An 18,570-nucleotide genomic window follows, 5' to 3' on the forward strand; every position below is an offset into this window, starting at 1 on the left:
CATTCTTAGTTTGACAATTTCACGAGCCTTTACTATTCATTCATTTTAATATTATAAATATATAATAAATTATATGTATAATATATATTATTTAATGTTATATATAATATAAATTACAGTCACGTTACTTTAGTCACGTGTTGTTTTTCTATTCTCTCCTGTGACGTGACTTTACTTTAGTCACGTTTTTAATTTTCTTCACGTATACGACGAACTGTCAAAATCGTTTTTCTGTCATTATTTACTCTCTCGATCTTACCGATTTAATTCGACTCGACTCGATCAATCAACCAATCGACAACGCGGAAAAGAGGCAACAATAGATGCGATAGATTCGAACCGCGCACTTCGCGGTACACATGGATTTTTTTTATATAGGAGGACAAAAACAACAAGATATTGTATCTCAAGAGAGACCGTTTGATTAAAACGATTCTACGTGGCGCGATGTTGTAACTTATCGTCAGCCTTGAGTTCTTAGATAGATTAATCTCGAACTAAAAGAGACGTAGAGAGAGAGAGAGATCAGTTTCATACTCGATTCGCATTTCCATCCGTGTTACGTAAGAGGCGTACTGTTGCGTTTTTACTGCGTAAGCTTCCGCCGTGCATGAAGCTGAAGTTTTGCTTTGGGGAATGTGTACACATTTTATTGTGTACAAATCGAGGAACCACTGGAATTTCGGTGGCTAATCGGTGGTCAGGTCGGATTTCTATACATCGAATATCTTATCGCGCTCCGACGCGCTTTCGAGAATGGATCTTATCGCGATTCGCACTACACCAGATCGGCATTCAGTTCGCGACGCACTCAGTGGCAATGCAATACAATATCGCGTCAAGTGAGATTGTTTTATCGCTCAAGTGCAGTCATCACATACCAACTTCCTCGCAAACGTTTGGGAACCACAAAATGCAACAATTAAACAATAATCGGTGAAGAATTTATTTGTGAAATAACGTCTGTTATTCTTTCTACGAACTGTTTAAACTCTTTCGTTGTAGTGAACACTCACGTATCCTTTAACGTTCATATAAATTCTTAAAAGTTTAATAACTTGGACTTTTTGACGTGAAAAATAGCGCACGTCTTTATTCGCACATTCGAAAATGTGTGTGTGTCGAGCGTCGAAATGAAGAAGCGAGTCGAGGAACCGTGCTAGGTCTTCATTTCATTTCGCGAATTTGCACGCAACTTCTTCGAGAACAACGACGAGAGGGAACAGAGACACGAAGGCAAAAAGAGAGTGAGAAAGAGAAAAAGAAAAAGAGAACAGCGTAAAAACGTTTGCACGAAGATAGAAAGTATCGACGTGTTTGCACTCTTGACTCTCGTATTCATAACTCACGTTTCGCCAGCTTCTCGCGGCGCGCAGTTTCGCGCGGTTCGCGGTATTCGAAAAATAAAAAAGCGGGAAAAACAGCGCCACATTCTCTATATTCGCCGGGCGAAACGCGTATACGGTATCGGGAATTCTTGATAATCCGAACTGCGGAGAGACGTGATCGACGATACTTCGCCGCTGATACTAAGAACGTGAAAGGTATACACGCACAAAATGAACTTGACACGAATGACGGTGACTAGAGTGCTCTTCGCTTGACTCTTACTTGAACAAAAAAGGAACCAACGTAATCTATAAAAAGTAGCAAAATAAAACGAATGCTATTTACAAAATGTTATTTTAAATAAATAAATAGACGAGACATAGAAAATAAGAAAAACAAAAGAGCACTTGGATTCAGTGGCGGAAATGTTCAGGAAAAAAAAAAGCGGCAGAGAACGAGGAAATACACGAAACGAAATGTTAAAAATGAATGAAATTTGTGAGAGATTATTTGAATTGCAATCGCAGAATAATTTTCCGACATATCACGCGCGCGAAAGTAATTCAAATGAAATTTTATGGCCTTCTGAATACGACAACCTTCGTTCGCTTATTGAGGTGGATAAGTCAAGGTGGACAGATATATGCGTCAGAACAAGTGGACAATCAGAAAGTCGTGTATGGTACACAGAAAGATACCGGAGGATTACATGCAGCGGAAGAGCACATCGTATTAAGACAAGACGAAAGGACTTCGAAAAATTGATCGAACAGTTTCAAAAAGAACAAAGGGCGAGTATGCAAACTGCGAGTATGCGTTATGGTCATGCTATGGAATCCACGGCTAAGTCTTGCTTCGAAGAACAAACCAAATTACAGGCTCACCAAGTAGGCTTAATAATTTCTCTTCAGCAACCATTTCTTGCTTGCAGTCCGGACGGTATTATAATCAATAGAAATGGAAACGTTGAATTATTAGAAATAAAGTGCCCTTTCAACTGTAAGGACAAGGAAATCGTAGACTACAAAACAAACAAATCTAATGTCCCTTATTTAATTTTTGATGACGAGAGAGTTGCGTTGAGAAAAAGTCATTCTTATTATACCCAAGTTCAAGTGTCTATGTACGTTCTCAAAGTAAACTTGTGTCATTTTTGGGTTTATTCGAAAAAACAGAAAGTTTATGTCAAAGTTGAAAGAGACGAAAGATTTTTGAGAGAAAATGTGCCTAAGATAGAAGATTTTTATTACAAATATTTTATTCCTCTGTTACTACAAAAAGAAAAGTTTGCATAATATCTTTTAATTTATCGTTATTAATAGTATGAAGAAAAATATTACTTTTTAATCAACAATTATTCGCAAGCCGCAAAAATTGTTCGAGTTGAAGATGCTTTATTGTTAAAAAACAAATTCGTTATTGTATCGATCGAAATTTAGTAAATTTCGAAAAAAAATGAAGTTAATTTCCACAAGATTTAACAAGAAATTAGAAATTGCGCCCAACGTTCGCTTCGTGAATTCGTCGAAAGATTCACGGATGAAGGACGTGTATATACGCGATACTTCTGGCACATGCGTGTGCATTCCGGAAATAGACTGTTCATAAATCCGCGAAGCGGAGGCGTCGAGCTTCGTTTTATCTATCTGTCGGCGGTATTTCCGTGCCAGTAGGTTTTTTTCATCAAACGATGCACGGCTTGCGCGCGCGGGTACGGCTGTGCGAGTATCGGATAGATGCGTACGCCCGATCCCGTTCTCGTGTGATCGAAACAAATTAGTAAGGGGCCGCTGCGATAAAGCCATTCTCGTAGCCAGTACGTGCCGATTGATGCGAACGCTGTTATTCGACCTTTGACGGCGCGTGTCCGCCGAGGAAATAGCGTAATTTTTTCCGCCACTTTCTTGCGCGGGGGTAAACAGATCACGTTTCACAGCTGACATTTGCTCTCAGTCGCGGTTGGACGCATTTGAATTCGGTTAAACAAGAAAGCTCATTTGGGTTTTTCTCTTTTGCATCGCAAATTTCTCTCTCCCATTCTGTTATACTTTGTTTTTTTTTTTTTAACGTGAATCAGAAAGTGAATCATGAAATTTTTTGCGCTACAGTTCGGCTTTGTCGCTCGAACGCGCACTTACGTCGCCGCGTCGTTAAAGTGTTGTTTGAATTCCGTTCTTTTGCGACAGAGATGGTCTGAGTCAAGGATTCGGATCTTTGTACGTTGCGTAACTTCGCATATAAACATATGTCACTTACTTAAAATTTACGATTGCACATATAGTACTCTCTTCACAATTGCAATATTTTGTTAACAACCTCTTCTATATAAATCGAAACCCGAAAGTGTACATAAAATACAACGGATTCGGTCTCTTTCTTTATCTCTCTCTTTTTTCCACGCAAATCCAGCACGCGTGTAGCGAGGCGAAATGAACAAATTGGGTTATTGCGTTTTTTTCCGTCAACAGAGAGCCGAGATAAAAATGTTCACAAACGTTCGCGGGCTTGTCGTTTGGTCTTCGGGCACCAATCAACGGTCTGTCACGCGCAGAGGTATTTTCGATGACAAGTCGGAGCCAAACGGCGAGCGCACGCGGCGCACGATGATATCGGGGCAAAGTTTGGTTCGACGTTCAGAAATGCGGGTTTGTTAAGCGTGCGGTTGATATGCGAAACTCGTGTGCACGAAAGCACGCCCCGACGCACGTCGTCATTTTACCGGAGGTCAGTGTCATCATACGAACGTGGATGCGGATAATAATTGCTCCCTTCCCCAAATCAATAATTCCAACCGCGACGAGCCATATCGACGATTTAAATTTTCTCTCGCGCTGTAACAAGAACCGGTGGGAGAGATAGATAATCTCTTTTTTTCCCCGTACCGATATCTCGTCGAAAAATTCACGGATCGTTGGAAAAATCGCGCCAATTGGGCTGACGGGCGTAAAACGAGCCTAAGTCAGAAATCGCGTTTTTACGGAAAACAGGACAGGCGGAAGGGAACATGCTAATCGAGTTATCTCGAAATCGAACTTTATTCTCCGAGATTAGCTTTGTGAAGTTAGATTAAAAAAAAATAAAAAAAATGCAATAACACATTTTAATCAATAGCGTATCAATAGTATATCAATATTATATCAATTTAAAAACATATATCGCTCGCGATACATGTTTTTTTTCTCGTTACCAAGGTTTTCGTTATTTGTTTCACTATGATAAGAAAATGTTAACGTTCATAGATATTTTAAAGCGTTCATACGCACAATAACGTAAGGGAGTTTTGTGATTTTAATTTATTCGCAAGTTACTCGCCTTGACTATAAAATAGTTGCCGGTATAACCCATGTGGGAGCAGACGGTCATAAATTGGACTTTGGCCGTTACATATGGCCGTTTTAAATTACATATAGCGACCGTTCTTTCTTTCTTGAGGAATGATTCGCGCCGGCGAATCGAGCACGTCTGCAAATCCGTCCGCGCGAAGCGCAGTGCTTATGCAGAAACTAATGCTGCATCCCGGATCACGCTGATGCAGCCGCGGGGATTACCGGATGAAATGGATCAACACAGTACGGCGGAGACGCGTTCGTGATCGCGTTTTAAAGAGTCCTCTTATGGAGATTAAAACGGGCCCGAGGAGCAGCAAGCTCTCTCGCACGAAAGATTTGTTACTGCACTTAAGCGTCGATTACTTTTTTATTCATGACGCCGCGAGGTCGCGCCGCGAGAAGAAAGAGCCGAGAGGATCGACAAGATAGAGCGCGAAAAGGGAATATCCGGTCGCAAGTGTGGAAATAACGGAGCGTTTAATTAAAATACCAGTAAAAAAAAAAAAAGCATACGCTAGACTGATGAAAATTGCAAACTGCGACGCGGTTCGAAAATGATGAGTAGTCGTGTTAAAGAGTAGTCGATTTAAAAATGAATTGATATATATATCTGCTCTCTCGTGATGTTTCTTTTCTTTTAGAAAGTTTATAAAAAGTTGATGGTAATGAATAAGTATAGTGCTTTTACGTGAGGAGGTTTATATTAAAAAAAAAAAAAACGTCTCTCAAGGAAACGCGTAAAGTTACTGAGTAGACTTTTTTTTTTATATGTGAATACAAAATTACCGCACATTTCGTTATACATGTCTTCTTAGGTTAATATATTTCGACGGAATTTTGCTATCGCGAAAATTATCTCGTGTCAGCCCTTTGGTCAGCTCCGACGATAAGTTCGTTTTCTTTGGCGCGCGATAAGAGCTTTCCGCGCGCGCGCACCTCCCGTGTATTCAAACGGCGAAATTACCTTCGTTTTTGCCGGCACGTAACACACTTTCGCGGCCAAGTCGAAGAAAACCGGATGACGGCATGTCGTGGAAAAGAACGTCGCGGGCCTCAAGATTTATTTCAACGACGTCACGCCTGATAACGCGAACGGGGAAGAATCTTCTCGCTCGAGTGCATTCCATTTCTTTCGTTTCTTTTCTTTTTTCTTTTTCCCCGCTCCTTTCAACCGACAAGTGGCCGCGGTGCTTTTCACATCCCCCTTCGCGAAATAAGCAGAATGTATCTAATATTTCTCTGCGATTATAAGACGAATGCGCGACCTTCACGTCGAACGTGCCCGGCTTTGCGCCTTTTATTTTTTTATTTTTTTAATTTTTTTTTTTAATAACGGCGCCTTTCCGACGCTCGTCAACCGCGAGACGATAATAACGACCAAAATACTTTATCTTCGGCTCTTGATATTATTTGTCGCGCTTTTTGTGTCTCCTTCTCTCTTTCTTCTTTTAAATTTGCCAACAACATTTTATTTCATGTATTTGCGGCTGATGATGCATGACCAAATTCTTCGCCAAACGGCTCGTAATCTTTTATCGACTTGGCTCGCTCGCGGCTTTTTTTTTTTTTTTATTATCGTGGCGCCTGTACGATAGCGGTGCATCGAAGCCGCACGGTTTATCAGGTTTTAAAATACAGTTCAGTTGAACACAACTTATTATCGCGAAAGTAGGTATCAGATTAATACACGTGATGACGCTATCGCGCATAGATTTTTGTCAAACGATTATCTGATTTTTGCAGAAATTCGACAGAAAGCGGGGACGCGCGTTTATTCTTCATCGCGCGAGCGAAAACGTTGACAAAAAAAAAAAAAAAAAAATCGCATACGCAAGTTCTCGTGAATTGAAAATTACGACGGTGATATTGTGTTCTAAAGTCGAAATAGCGACTATTGTCTGTGCTGTTAGCGAAATTATCCCAACGGCGATCGAAAACAGCGCGGGAATCACACGTCTGTAATCGGCCGCGTTGCGATGACGGCACGCTGACAATGTAATATTGAAATTTGATATTTCATCATCACAGATACACACGTTTCATAATTTCCTATTTTTTGACGTTTGAAATGTGGAAGCTACGTTGCGCGCCGCGCGCAATATTGCCATATGTATTAATTTCACTATGACGTTGCATACACGGAATGTTATCTAATGAATTCATTTTCGTAATGAAATTCATACGCTACGGCATGTAATTTGAATATCGGAACTGCGTGATTCTCTGATAAAGTTAGTTACGGCGTTTGTTTCTTCGGTCAGTTCTGATTCTAGAAATAATCGTGAAAAAAAAAAAATAAAAGAAAAAGATGTACCAGCTATTTACGCAAAATTTTCCGCCCTCGTTCCACGATTCGTATTCTGATCTTGATCTCGACTGAGCGGTAATTGCGATCGATTAATGCGTCGCGCTGCTCGATATAGGAGCTCAAGGACGCGCGGGACCGATCGATTCGCCGAAGCGTAATATGCGAGAGGACGTCGATCGCTTCGATCGGAGCGGTGAAGTCTCTCTCGTTTCACGCAGGCCGATGATCGCGCAGGATTCTCAAGCTTTTGAAGCAGGAAATGGCGACGATGACTTTAATCGATGGGACCATCGACAACGAATCATCAACGCGCGTCGGATTCCGATCGTCAAGACTCGGTGTCGAGAGCGCGCTCGTTACTAATCGTCGACTCGTCGAAACGATTCCGCAGCGCGTTAGAAACTATTCCAATCGGATAGATTCCGACTCGATCAACGTACGTATGATATTTTCACTTTTCAGTTCTCTCTCCGGGCTCCAAAAATTTTTGTTGAAAACTTCACGCTCTTGCACTTTTCGCGCGAAAATAGCTTCCGTTTTCATACGAGCGATAGAACAGATTGAAATCCAGATTTAGTTTCGAGAAAAAATTTCTAAACTTGAAATAATTGAAACGAAAAACGCACAAATGTCATAGTCGAAATTACTTCAAATTCTACATTGTTTATTTTTATTGAAAAACACAATTAGCATAAAAACACCGAGTTTGCGAAAGCAAGTCGAAATTCACTTATCGAGCGAAACGACCGGCGTTCTTCAAAGGTCACATTCGTGATCGTTCCGGATGGCGCATATCGGCTCGTCGCTCGCTTCGTGATACTTCGGGGTGGGCTGTACACAGGAGTGTGTCTGTGAAGCGTAACGAGGTCGCTTAATACCCGTCGAGACTTCACGTCGAAACCGGGTAAGATACCGATCTGTACTCGTGTAGATGCGATTATCTAAATTTCCAATTAGCGTTCGAGTCTGTCATCATGTGTGTGTGTGTATGTGTGTGTATGTGTGTATGCGTGTGACTGCGGAGAGCTACCGCGGGAGCACAATCAAAATTCAATGAAGCGCGCGATCAGCGATGCGGCAGATTCGCTTCGCTTTCACGGTGCAGCCGCGTGCCGTTATTCTCTAAGAAATTCCCTTGTGCGATGGAATTGAGAAACGGGGGTTGTTGGAGAGAGGAAGAGGAGTGTCTGTGTTATTTCGCGAAATACACTTCCACTCCGGAAGGTGGGGGAGGCGGGGGGCCGCTTTGCGCGCGAGGAGGGACGGAGAAGAAGACGACCGTATCCTTACAAAGCCTTGGTAAAGGCGGCAATGGTGATACCGCGAGAAGTGATACCGGGCGTGATATAAATTCATACGTATGAATATCTTATATAATCCGTCGGGATCCGTAGTCGGAATTTATTTCGCGGTTTACACGCACGCGAGGAGGTTGTGCTGCGCGCGAGCTCGTAACGCTGTCGCGGCGATTATTTTCGGTTTACGCGCGAGACTGAACCGAACCGATATCGCTCAGCCAGAAATTCAACGATCAAGTGATGGAAAAAAATGCGAATAAATGCGTAATCAATTAAATTGAACGCGTAATCGTAAAACCCGACGACGGACCGCTACCGGGCGGGAAAGAAACGATAGGAAGTAGTTATTTTTCTCTCTCTAATGACTTTCGGACGAGATAGAAAGAGCAGAATAAATCGCAGCTTGATCGGCTCAACATCACCGTTTAAGGACGATGGAGATGATTCCGCGCGTGCAGAATGCAATTCCAGCAATTGCTTCCGCCACTACCCTCTCCGCTCTCTTGGAGATGGATACCCGTTATATCGTAGGTTATATCCACTCCCGAGGCAGTAAGAGGGCGAGACTGTATCCCGCAGTTCCAACGGTCACGAGTTCATACCCTCAAGTGCCATAAGTATCTCCTATCTGGCGAACGTATCTAGCTGTTTAGCGGACGTGCTTAGACACCCATCCTAGCCTCGGCTTGCGCTTAACGGAGCGAGCGAGAGAGGAAGCATCGGCGTCTCGAGGGGATATCTCCCTCCGAGAATTGATAGCGCGCAATCTTGATTCCGCTTCTTTCTTCTCTCTCTCTTTCTACTCCCCTCCCCCTACTCTTCTCCCTTATTATGAATCATCCGGATAGGCCGCCGCTCGCGTGGTCAATTTGTTTGTAAATTGCGACGACGAGGTGCGAGTCGATCGCAGGATCGTACGTGGAATAATATTTGGTTTAAGAGAATCGCCGCACCCTTTAGTCCTTCCGTACTATTACGAAGCTCGAGGCGTGCATCGTTAGCGTGCATCATATCTATCGTCGTTTTGTGCGTCTAGGCGCGGTGAGAATCTTCCTCAAAGGTTCTTCCTCATTGTTTATACGCGCGTGACCTTTGCGGGATGATGTTCACGACGATAATAACACGAGAGAAAGAAAGTAAAATTTCTTATCTCATTAAATGCGACTTCTCGATTTATTTGATTTGTTTGATTTATTACCGAAGAACTTGACCCTCGCGCGCACGTGTCTCTCTCTCTCTCTCTCTCTCTCTCTTTCTCTTGTAAATATTCGCAAATATTCCGTACACAAAGCGCCACAACGCGCTCGGACAACGCGCCGGGAACAACGTTCGCCTCGGTGTACAACTGGGATTCGTCAGTTTTACATGTGCAAGTTAATTTTTACAGCCGGCCGTGTTGGCTGTGCAAATTGACTCGCGACGTAGACGACGGGCGGGCGGCGTTTACCCGTCGGAAATGGGATTCGTATGCCGCGGACACGTCGGGAACATCTCGTTGTCGATTCTCTCTTATCTTCGCTTGTCGGCGGAGTTTAACGACTCGTGTGCAACGGCTGTCTTTTTTGCAGACTAGAGAAGAGCAACGAGAAAGAGAGAGAGAGAGAGAGAACGAGATCGTATCTGTCGTTCGCGCGCTTTTTTTTTTTTTTTCACCTTCGATTCTCTTCGCTCCGACACAAAGCAAGTCGTGCGACGCTTCGCGTGTGTGTTAGTGCGCGCATTGCATCGCGCGCGCGTGTGCATGCGTGCAGAACGTTTACGTAGGCTAATGTAATATGGGTGGTGATGTCAGCGAACCGGGCCGTCGACTAGGTGGCCTCAGCGTTCGTTTACTTCATTTCGAATGCCTCTTGCGCCGCGCCTCGCGCAGTGAGACCAGTGCTTTTCGGTAAAAATGTTGCATACCGACGCGCGTGTGTGTATATGTCGCACGTTCTCTCCTATCAAACGGCACGGATTACGCGTGCATACGCGGAATCGCGCGCAACACGCTTCTCCATATGTTACGCATCATAAACACCATCTGGATCGAAAATAGACCGGCGGTGTGTATTTTTGACGTCCGAGAGAAGTCTATTGCCCTCTTTTGTTGTTAATGATTAAAACCGAAGATAAACGTGTGTATTACGCGACACATCATTTTTATTCTTATATCGAATCGGCATTAACACACAAATGTACGTGATGATCTATGGCGTTTATGATTTTTATTTTATGGTTTTTTTTCTTAATAATTTTTTTATTCATTAAATCTGTCTGGCACAGCTAGCGCGCATTGTCGAATGACCATTGTGTGTTGATGCGATATGATAAAACGTTCAACATTCAATACACGTGATCGTTAGACGAGTATTAATATGACAATGTGTCTCTCGGTTTTAAATATGAGCCATTTTATATAAATATACGATTGGCTGGATATATCGGTACAGTTTATTTAACGTTCACATATTATGTATATATGGTAGAATACAATGGGGATACATATGTATTTAATTAAACAAATTTTTTTTTTTTGTGAACGCGTTGCTACTTTAAATATCGCGCTAATAATCGTTGAAAATAAATATCGAATTACTTTTCAGTATTCCGCACGCAATATTATGGTTTTTCGAGCGAATTTATTCACGTTGAAGAGAACGCGTGTACGTGTGTACGCACACCAATGTTGGACCAATTCTTTTGCATGTTAAAACAGGCGACGTATTATAACCTGTACCTGATGCAACTTAAAAAAAAGAAAAAAAAAAAAGAAAAAAAAGCACCTTTATGAACACACAAGATAAATTGAAGTTTATCGCTCGAGATATTTCTCGAAAAGAAGAAGCGAGAGCAACATTCACATTCGAAAGTCTTTCACGTGTTAATGTAGGAAATATGTTACAAAGAAGGCGCGTAATAAGAGGGAGCAACGCAGCAACGGGCTGCAACTTTCTTGCGTGCGTCCTGATATATTGCGATATACGGCGCTTTTTAAAAGCGTGAACGCGTCAGCGCGATATGCGTGACGGCCCGCGGCGCGTTTCAATAATTTTCCCACGAGAATAAATTTTCGCACGAAAGCTTTATTCAGGCTCTCTTTGGCGACTCTCGCGCTCAGCCTTCTTTGAATTTACGATATCCCGTTAATCCTCTGACGAAACATAGAGCGTTCTTCGAAGAAAGTTCACTAACAGATCGTTTTTTTTCTTTAGGATTTGTGTGAGGTTTATGTGAATATAAAATAGACTTTTTAGCTGATAAAAGGCATTTATTTAGAAAAAAAAAACATGATATTTAAAGTTCCACAATTTATACACATATAATCGTTTGATTTTACGTTTTGTATTTTTTGTGATTATTTGTTCAAAGCGTTCCAAGCGCTATTTGTTCTAACAATATTGTTGCCGCGTTGTGCGAAGGTCGAGCAATAGATCTCCAGCATTTGCAATTTCTTTGATACGCGCGTTTGTTTCGTGACAATAGCTTCGATCGTGGCGCGCTCGCTTGCACTTAACCGATTGCAAGTCGTCGATTTTCCTTCGGAATACCGATACGAGTAACGTGCGGTTGTTCCTAATCTCGGGATGCTGAACAGACGCACGTACAACCACCGATATCTCGCCGGGACAACAACGAGCGATCCACTGCAGATCTTTGTGTTGAGATGCACTCTGGAAACGTACACACACCAAAGTCCACGTTACACCGTCCTCGTCTAATGGCTGTCTTTACCCTCGTGTAGAAACACAACCGGAACTCGGCGAATTCCGAAACAGTTGGACGTGTCGCGGCGACGCTTGCTCTTCGACCTAGTCGCCTAGACTTCTCGACTTGCGTTTCGCGAGCACAGTCGTAGAGAGTATAGTAATTGTGCGGTTCTCTCTCTCTCTCTCAGAAGTTCGCGGCATTTAACGTTTCAAGTCACCGTAGACAAACTGTTGACGAAATTAATGAATAATGTGGTGTGTCGTTTGGGAAACGTTACATTAATAATTTTCTTCACACCTTTAAGTGGAAGAGTAAAACCGATCCATTTTTTCAATTAAATAACGAGTGACATTGTAGACTATTTATTTATTGAAATCTCTATTAGATAGAGAAATATACAAACGCGAGCGATACGTAGAGATAATTGTCTTTCCAATATTTTCGACATTTCAACGTGACATTGGGAAATTGACTCCTTTTCCAGGCCATCGCGTCCGTCTTGCACGCGACCTTCCCGTCATCGTCGTCGTCGTCGTCGTCGTCGTCGTCGTGAGACGTCGTGAACGGGACGCGACTTATTTGCATTGCAGTTTGGAGAGTCGACCGCACCGTTGATTAATGATCGCGCGTGGTACATCTGCTCGCGCACTTACAGGTGTTCGTACAAGTTGTTTCAAAGGCGCCGGCCGCCCGACTGCGTGTCGTCGGTGTGTCAGGCCTAGCATCGGGACGTTGTTGGCTGTTCGCCCACATGCATATCCGTTCCGCCGAATTAGCACGTGGGCATTAATTTCTTTCGACACCTATTGTTCGGGTCTGACGTGCGCCGTCACCCGAACGCATCTTTATCGCGTGAAACGAAGCTACTGCCGCAGAACGCGGATGAATTATGAATGGAAAAAAAAAAAAAAAAAAAAATCACACACCGCCGACACTAATGCGAATTAATCGTTTCCGCAAAAGTAGCTCTTCTCCGTATCCGTTGGGGCGAAATAACAGCCGCCTGTAGTTTGTATTCCCGTTTGGCGGCGGGATATTATACCTCGCCGACATTTAAATGTCATATAAAATTCACAATAATATCCATCGGTGTGTGTTAATGAAGCATTAACGCGTACACAAAGTGCTTTCACTATATCCTCCGCGCTCTGTAACGTGATATCTCTTCTGTCCATCGCAATTGGCTTCTTGCAAGGTGTGTCAATTGCTAACACGGACGGTCGTAAATAATTCGAGGAATCTTTTACGGCTCGCCCTTGTGCGCGAATTGATATACGCGACCTAATTTCACGTGTCGCACGATAAGACGGTCGCGCTCGCGTTCGAAAGGTGGCACCTGAATCACAAAGCCGGACGCTTATTCGACTGGCGTTCGTTCCACGCGATAGGACACGTTTGAAGAGTTATAAAGATAATTCGCGAGATATAAAGAGCGGATGGGTTTTGAACTCTTTCTCGCGCGCGCCTTGTGGAAGAGAGTAGAATCCGACGCGTTTAACAACGCGACGAAGAAGTCCGTCGTAGGATATACGCCACCGCGGTCGATCGTGGCTCGAGCTCCCGCGAGATAACGTTATAGGCCAACCGTCGGAGGTGTAATTACGTTGATTTATCGATTGGCATGCGAGCCATTTGTAGTACGCGAGTCGAGCACGACGTGCGGGATGTCCCGTATTAATCATAGAACACAAAAGCTCCCGCACAGTAACTTCACGAAAGAGTTTACGTGAAACGCTGTAGGCGACTACCGGCGAAACTCGTCTGCAACTTTGTTTTCTTCCCCTTCTTCTTCTCGGCTCAAATTGTTGGTATAGAAAAAGCGGGTTTGCATTTACGGTAATATTTTTACGCAATTTCCGTTGTTATTCGAGCATAGAGTTGTTTTTTTTTTTTTTTTTATCTTGTATAAATCAGTGTGGCGTACGCTACAGGCGAACACGCGCTCGGGGAGGAGAAGAAGAAAGAAGTTTTAATAATTGTTAAAGATTCATGTCGTTTGGCACGAATATTTTCTGTCTATTAACATAGAGATGAATGTGAAATGGCCGTGGCGGTTAAAATATACCGTAAAAAGTAACTTTGAAAAAAAAAAAAAATGTAAAAATGATCTCGAGGAATAGATGAGCTGGTCGTGGATTTTTACGGAATAATTTATTACTTTCGTGCTTTTCGCTCTGCGCGCGCAGTGTATGCATATATATGTAGTATATGAACGATGTGTCTATTTTTTTTCTGTCGTGTAATGCAAAATCCGCGAATAATATCGCGATTTCGGTCGTGGCCGAGAATTTTCCACGATGGAAAAGAGGAGAGCACACGCGGAAGGGGAAAAAATATATCCGGGAGTAACGGGCGAGTATTCCGCGGATTATCCGCGGCGATATTCGCGGAGATGTTCGATCGAGTCGATAAAGTTTCCAATCGCGGGCCGTTATACGACCTGCCTTTCGTCACGCTCGTCGTGTAGCGCGGATTAAATCGAGTCCGTGCGCGGCCTATCTGGCATCGTAAAAGCCGCCCGAGTCTAGGAGGTAGGCCCGCCGCCGCCGCGTCCGCCACCGCCGCTTTGTACGATGAATAGCAGAAACTGCGCGCCGATCGTTTGTTGCACGAGCGCGACGTTCGTAAAAGGATCGATCTTTCACCTCTGGCTGAGGGGTCAGTTGTGTGAAGGATGTTCGACTTCCGCGTGGAGCTTAACGTCACGACGATCGGCGAATAACGAGAAAAGAGTAAACGATACTGAAATATTTAATCGGTAACATATTGCGGGTATATACTCGCGGGCACCTGTATACAGCGCTTTTTATTTTTCTTTAATAATACCGTCTCTACTGCGAGAAAAACTGTGAAAAAAATAGCGTTTTTTAAAAATATATACACTACCTGAGAAAGATAATTTTCTCTCTCTTTCTCTCGCGTGTTTCAAGAGAGAAAAGTTAAATTATTAATATATATCGCGCTCTCTTTTCTACCCACCGGAGTGCAATATTTTTTTTCAAGTCATTAGGGGGCAATTAAGGAACGGTGGAACGAGCAGAGAATCTTGATATTACTTTTCTCATTACAACGTTCTACTTATTGAGATCGATATCTCTCGGAACATTCAGGCGTGACGAACAGCCCAAGATTTGACTTAATACTCCTCTCGCTTTGTAACGCGGCACGTAGGAACTTTCGCGATCTCGCCAACATCGGAAGGGTCTTCGGGGTTAGTTCTCGATTTCGAGATAGCGATCGTGGTAGGTTGGTTGGGCTCGTCTAATCGGGAGAAGAGAAGCAACCTTGCACCTAACTCTCTCGGCCAACCGGCGATATCGACGCCCACGTAAGACTACACTCGGGCACGTCTATTTATCAGACCGTATACCAACTTTGTTAGGCAACAACAACACTGGATACCAAACAGAGGAGAAGCGGCAGCTGGTCGTTCGTCGAAAGATAGACGGTGGAACGGAAGAAGAGAGGGAGAAAGCGCGAGAGGAGGTGCGCGCGGACGGAGGAGGCAGCGAAGACCGGGCGACGCGGATCCAGATTTGCGTCGAACAGAATTACTGGTTACCGAGTATCTTAATTACCAGCGGGGCAAACTGTGCCGCGAGATAATTTTGTTCGTTAGAAACTTCTATCTCTTTCTCCGGAGAAAGAACGTCCTTTAATTTCTGCGGGGAGAGCCGTCGACCGACGACTTTTAACAAAAGCGACTTTCTCCGTCATCTCCGTCCCAAGGACAATAGGGTCGGTATCGCGCGTCCGCGCGTTAATCACTGGTTGAACAGCTAATAAGTATCGAAAGTCCGTCTCAAGTCTTTTCGATTATGTTCGCGTGACGATCGTATCTTCGAGTTTCACGTCGCGCGAGTGCTTAACGAACCGAGAGTAAACCGCCGAGAGAGAGTGTTACACTTTACACCGCTTCGTGTGGCGATTATCGTCCAAGTGCTGTGACAAACGCGGTGACAAACAAGTCTTGACGGCGGTGGGTATCATTAATGTCGCTGTAGCGCGAGGGACGCATAATTAGTCGCGAGTTGTCTCGCATTGTCAAGCGCGGAAAATGAAGGTCACTCTTTGAAACGCGTCACTCTTTTTATTTTTATTTTTATTTTAAGGAAAGAAGAAACGTCCCTCGCGACGCTTTCTCGCTGTTACATCAGCAGATATTTCGACTTACGTCATTTCAGACTTCCTCGACGTTGTTCGCGAAGAAACGAATCGGTGTTCTCGCAAACGAGCCAATCAAAGCGAAATTTTATCTCTGAAAGATAGCGAACAGATCGAGAAAAAGGGAAAAAGAAAACAAGAGGAAGAGAAGAGCGAGAAGATTGGTGTATATCACGCGCGTATATACTGCATCGTCGAATCGAGGACGTCAATTTGTCCGCGAGGAAGGTTTTTTCGTTAGTTACAAGTGTATGAACTCGCAACAGCGCGTAGGAAATAGACTGATAACGCGGACGCGACGAGCACGTTACCATCGATTGTGTCTGCGCTTTTGTCATTCCGACGTTCTTCATTGTCGCCGACGACGACGGTGTCGTAACTGTCCGCGTGTGCCGGAGATGAGAGAATAGAGATTCCACGTGCGGAAGATAGATAAAAAAAAAAAAAAATCGTTCGCACACACACACACACACACACACACACGTTTGCCTCTCGCTGCGCGAGAAAGCGCACTAAATACCTCGCGTTCGACGATCGTATAATGGAAGTATATTGAGATCGCTGCAAAGAAAAGGTGAGAAAGAAGAGGGAGAAGATCACATCGCGCGCGCGTACGACTCTGTCTCGGGGAGACATCGGTTATGACGTGACGAGAGGAAAAAGTTGTGTACGCCGAATGTACGTGTATGTGTTGCGTGCGCGCGTGATTCCGAGTGACGAAGACACCATGAGGTCGTCACGAGTAATGGTTCTGCTGCTCTTCTGCTGCATCATCGGTAAGTCGATCATTCTGTTGTTTATTGCCGATCGATCGGTAGGTCGATCGTGCGCGCACCCCTCTTATCATCGCGACCGCCGCTTATTCGTGACGTTTCGTTGGTTGCTTTTGAACAATCGCCGTTGGAAAGATGTTGTTTTCTCCTTTATGTCTATTATTACGAGATTAATTGAATTGGTTACACCTGAGATGATAACGCGCGCAGCAAAAATTAAACCTGACGCGCGAACCAAAAAACAATTTGTTTGCTTTAACAGAGAAAGATTTGTTTTTTTTTGCTGAGTAAATAAATCCAAATAAAAAGAGTAAGTGATGTGTGCTCATGTTTTATTAATATTTAAATAAATCGAATTGATGAAGAGATTGTTTGAAAATATTTTGCATTTCGCTGAAATAATCGGAAATTTATGTAAGCGTTATTATTTGCGCACGTCGTATTCTTGAAAAACGCTTGACTTTTGCTCTTTGGCTCTTAGAAGAGACCATCCCGCGAGCGAATAAATTAAGTCGGTATATACATACATACATGTACACAACGTGGACGATACGTGGATGCGGTTTTTATGCGCAAAGACGACCTACTACTAGGCAAGATTAATTGCACGTTTGCAGTGCATCGTACGACCGCGAGTGCTTTTTAAAAAATTAACCCGTGATTTATGTGCTACGCTCCGCCGATCTCGTGAGTGTCACAATCCTTTTATGGTTTTTCCGTCGCTATCGCGTAGAATCGCTCGCGCGCGCACGCGCTTTCTTCACGGAGAAGACGACGAAACCGCCGTGAGAGAGAATCTGCCGTGTTGCGGCAAAAATTTTGGAAAAGAGAAAAAAATTCGTCTTCTCTTCGCGTTGTATGTAATACGCGAAAGAAAAAATAACGAGTATCATTTCTGAAGTAAAATTTTCTTTACGGCCGATAATCTGTTTGAGATGCCATAGTCGTTCGAAACATTAAAACACACCCGACCATCGTGCGCGGGGTACACGTCGTATAATCAGTATTACTCGCACGCTCAACTCGGTTCGTGATTATGTCAGTTACACTGGTCGTTACTTGTCTTTACGAGCGTAACTCTCTTGAAAATACAACAGGACGTTACTCGGAAAGTGCTGCGCGTTTCGAGCTTCATTGGTTATTTTTTGTAATTGTCCCATTTTGCTTTTATTAAGTTCGAGCTCTCGTTGCGTTTTTATAATTCATCCGATCGGTGGTAAAAGAGAAGTTGTGTTTAATATTTTTTACGGACAGCGAACATCTCTCTCTCTCTCTCTCTCTCTCTCTCGACGGAACGACCGATATCGTGTCAATTGATACAGACTTCGCCTCGCGCGCGATGACATCTTGAAAAATAAATTTAATTGATCAAAGTGTCAATTGTTTTCTGCAAAGCAAAAATATAACAAAAACACAAACAACTGAAGAGACATTGTGTACATACTCGTTAAAGAACTAATGTCACTCAAAATATATATATCAAAAAATATGTCAGACGACAAGAGTCACTCAGTGTAATGACAACGCAAAGAGAATTTCTCTTGTTATACTGCCTGGCTATGTATTTCGTAACTATCGAGTCGAATAAAATGGGTCACGATGATCCGAACAAAACACAATCGTAACGAGCGTTACACGAACTCGACTCTTTCTCTCTTTTTTTTTTTTTTTTTTTTTTT

At 43.3% G+C, this 18,570-nt stretch overlaps 1 protein-coding gene across 4 annotated transcripts in view; it reads left to right on the plus strand.

Moving 5' to 3' along the window:
• Nucleotides 1-18,570, plus strand: part of LOC109864002 (cysteine-rich motor neuron 1 protein-like) — a 208,806-nt gene that overhangs the window by 5,948 nt on the left and 184,288 nt on the right. For 2 of the 4 annotated variants that reach the window (XM_020444764.1, XM_020444791.1), the window contains exon 2: nt 15,337-16,894. In XM_020444764.1, the coding sequence (XP_020300353.1) occupies nt 16,795-16,894 (100 nt within the window). In that variant the 5' untranslated portion in view covers nt 15,337-16,794. Of the gene's footprint in view, nt 1-15,315; nt 16,895-18,570 lie in introns of all 4 variants that reach the window. The other 2 variants (XM_020444773.1, XM_020444783.1) reach the window with 2 other exon arrangements.

Source organism: Pseudomyrmex gracilis, unplaced genomic scaffold (genome assembly GCF_002006095.1).
Source record: "Pseudomyrmex gracilis isolate BER0280 unplaced genomic scaffold, ASM200609v1 scaffold_0, whole genome shotgun sequence".
NCBI lineage: Eukaryota > Metazoa > Arthropoda > Insecta > Hymenoptera > Formicidae > Pseudomyrmex > Pseudomyrmex gracilis.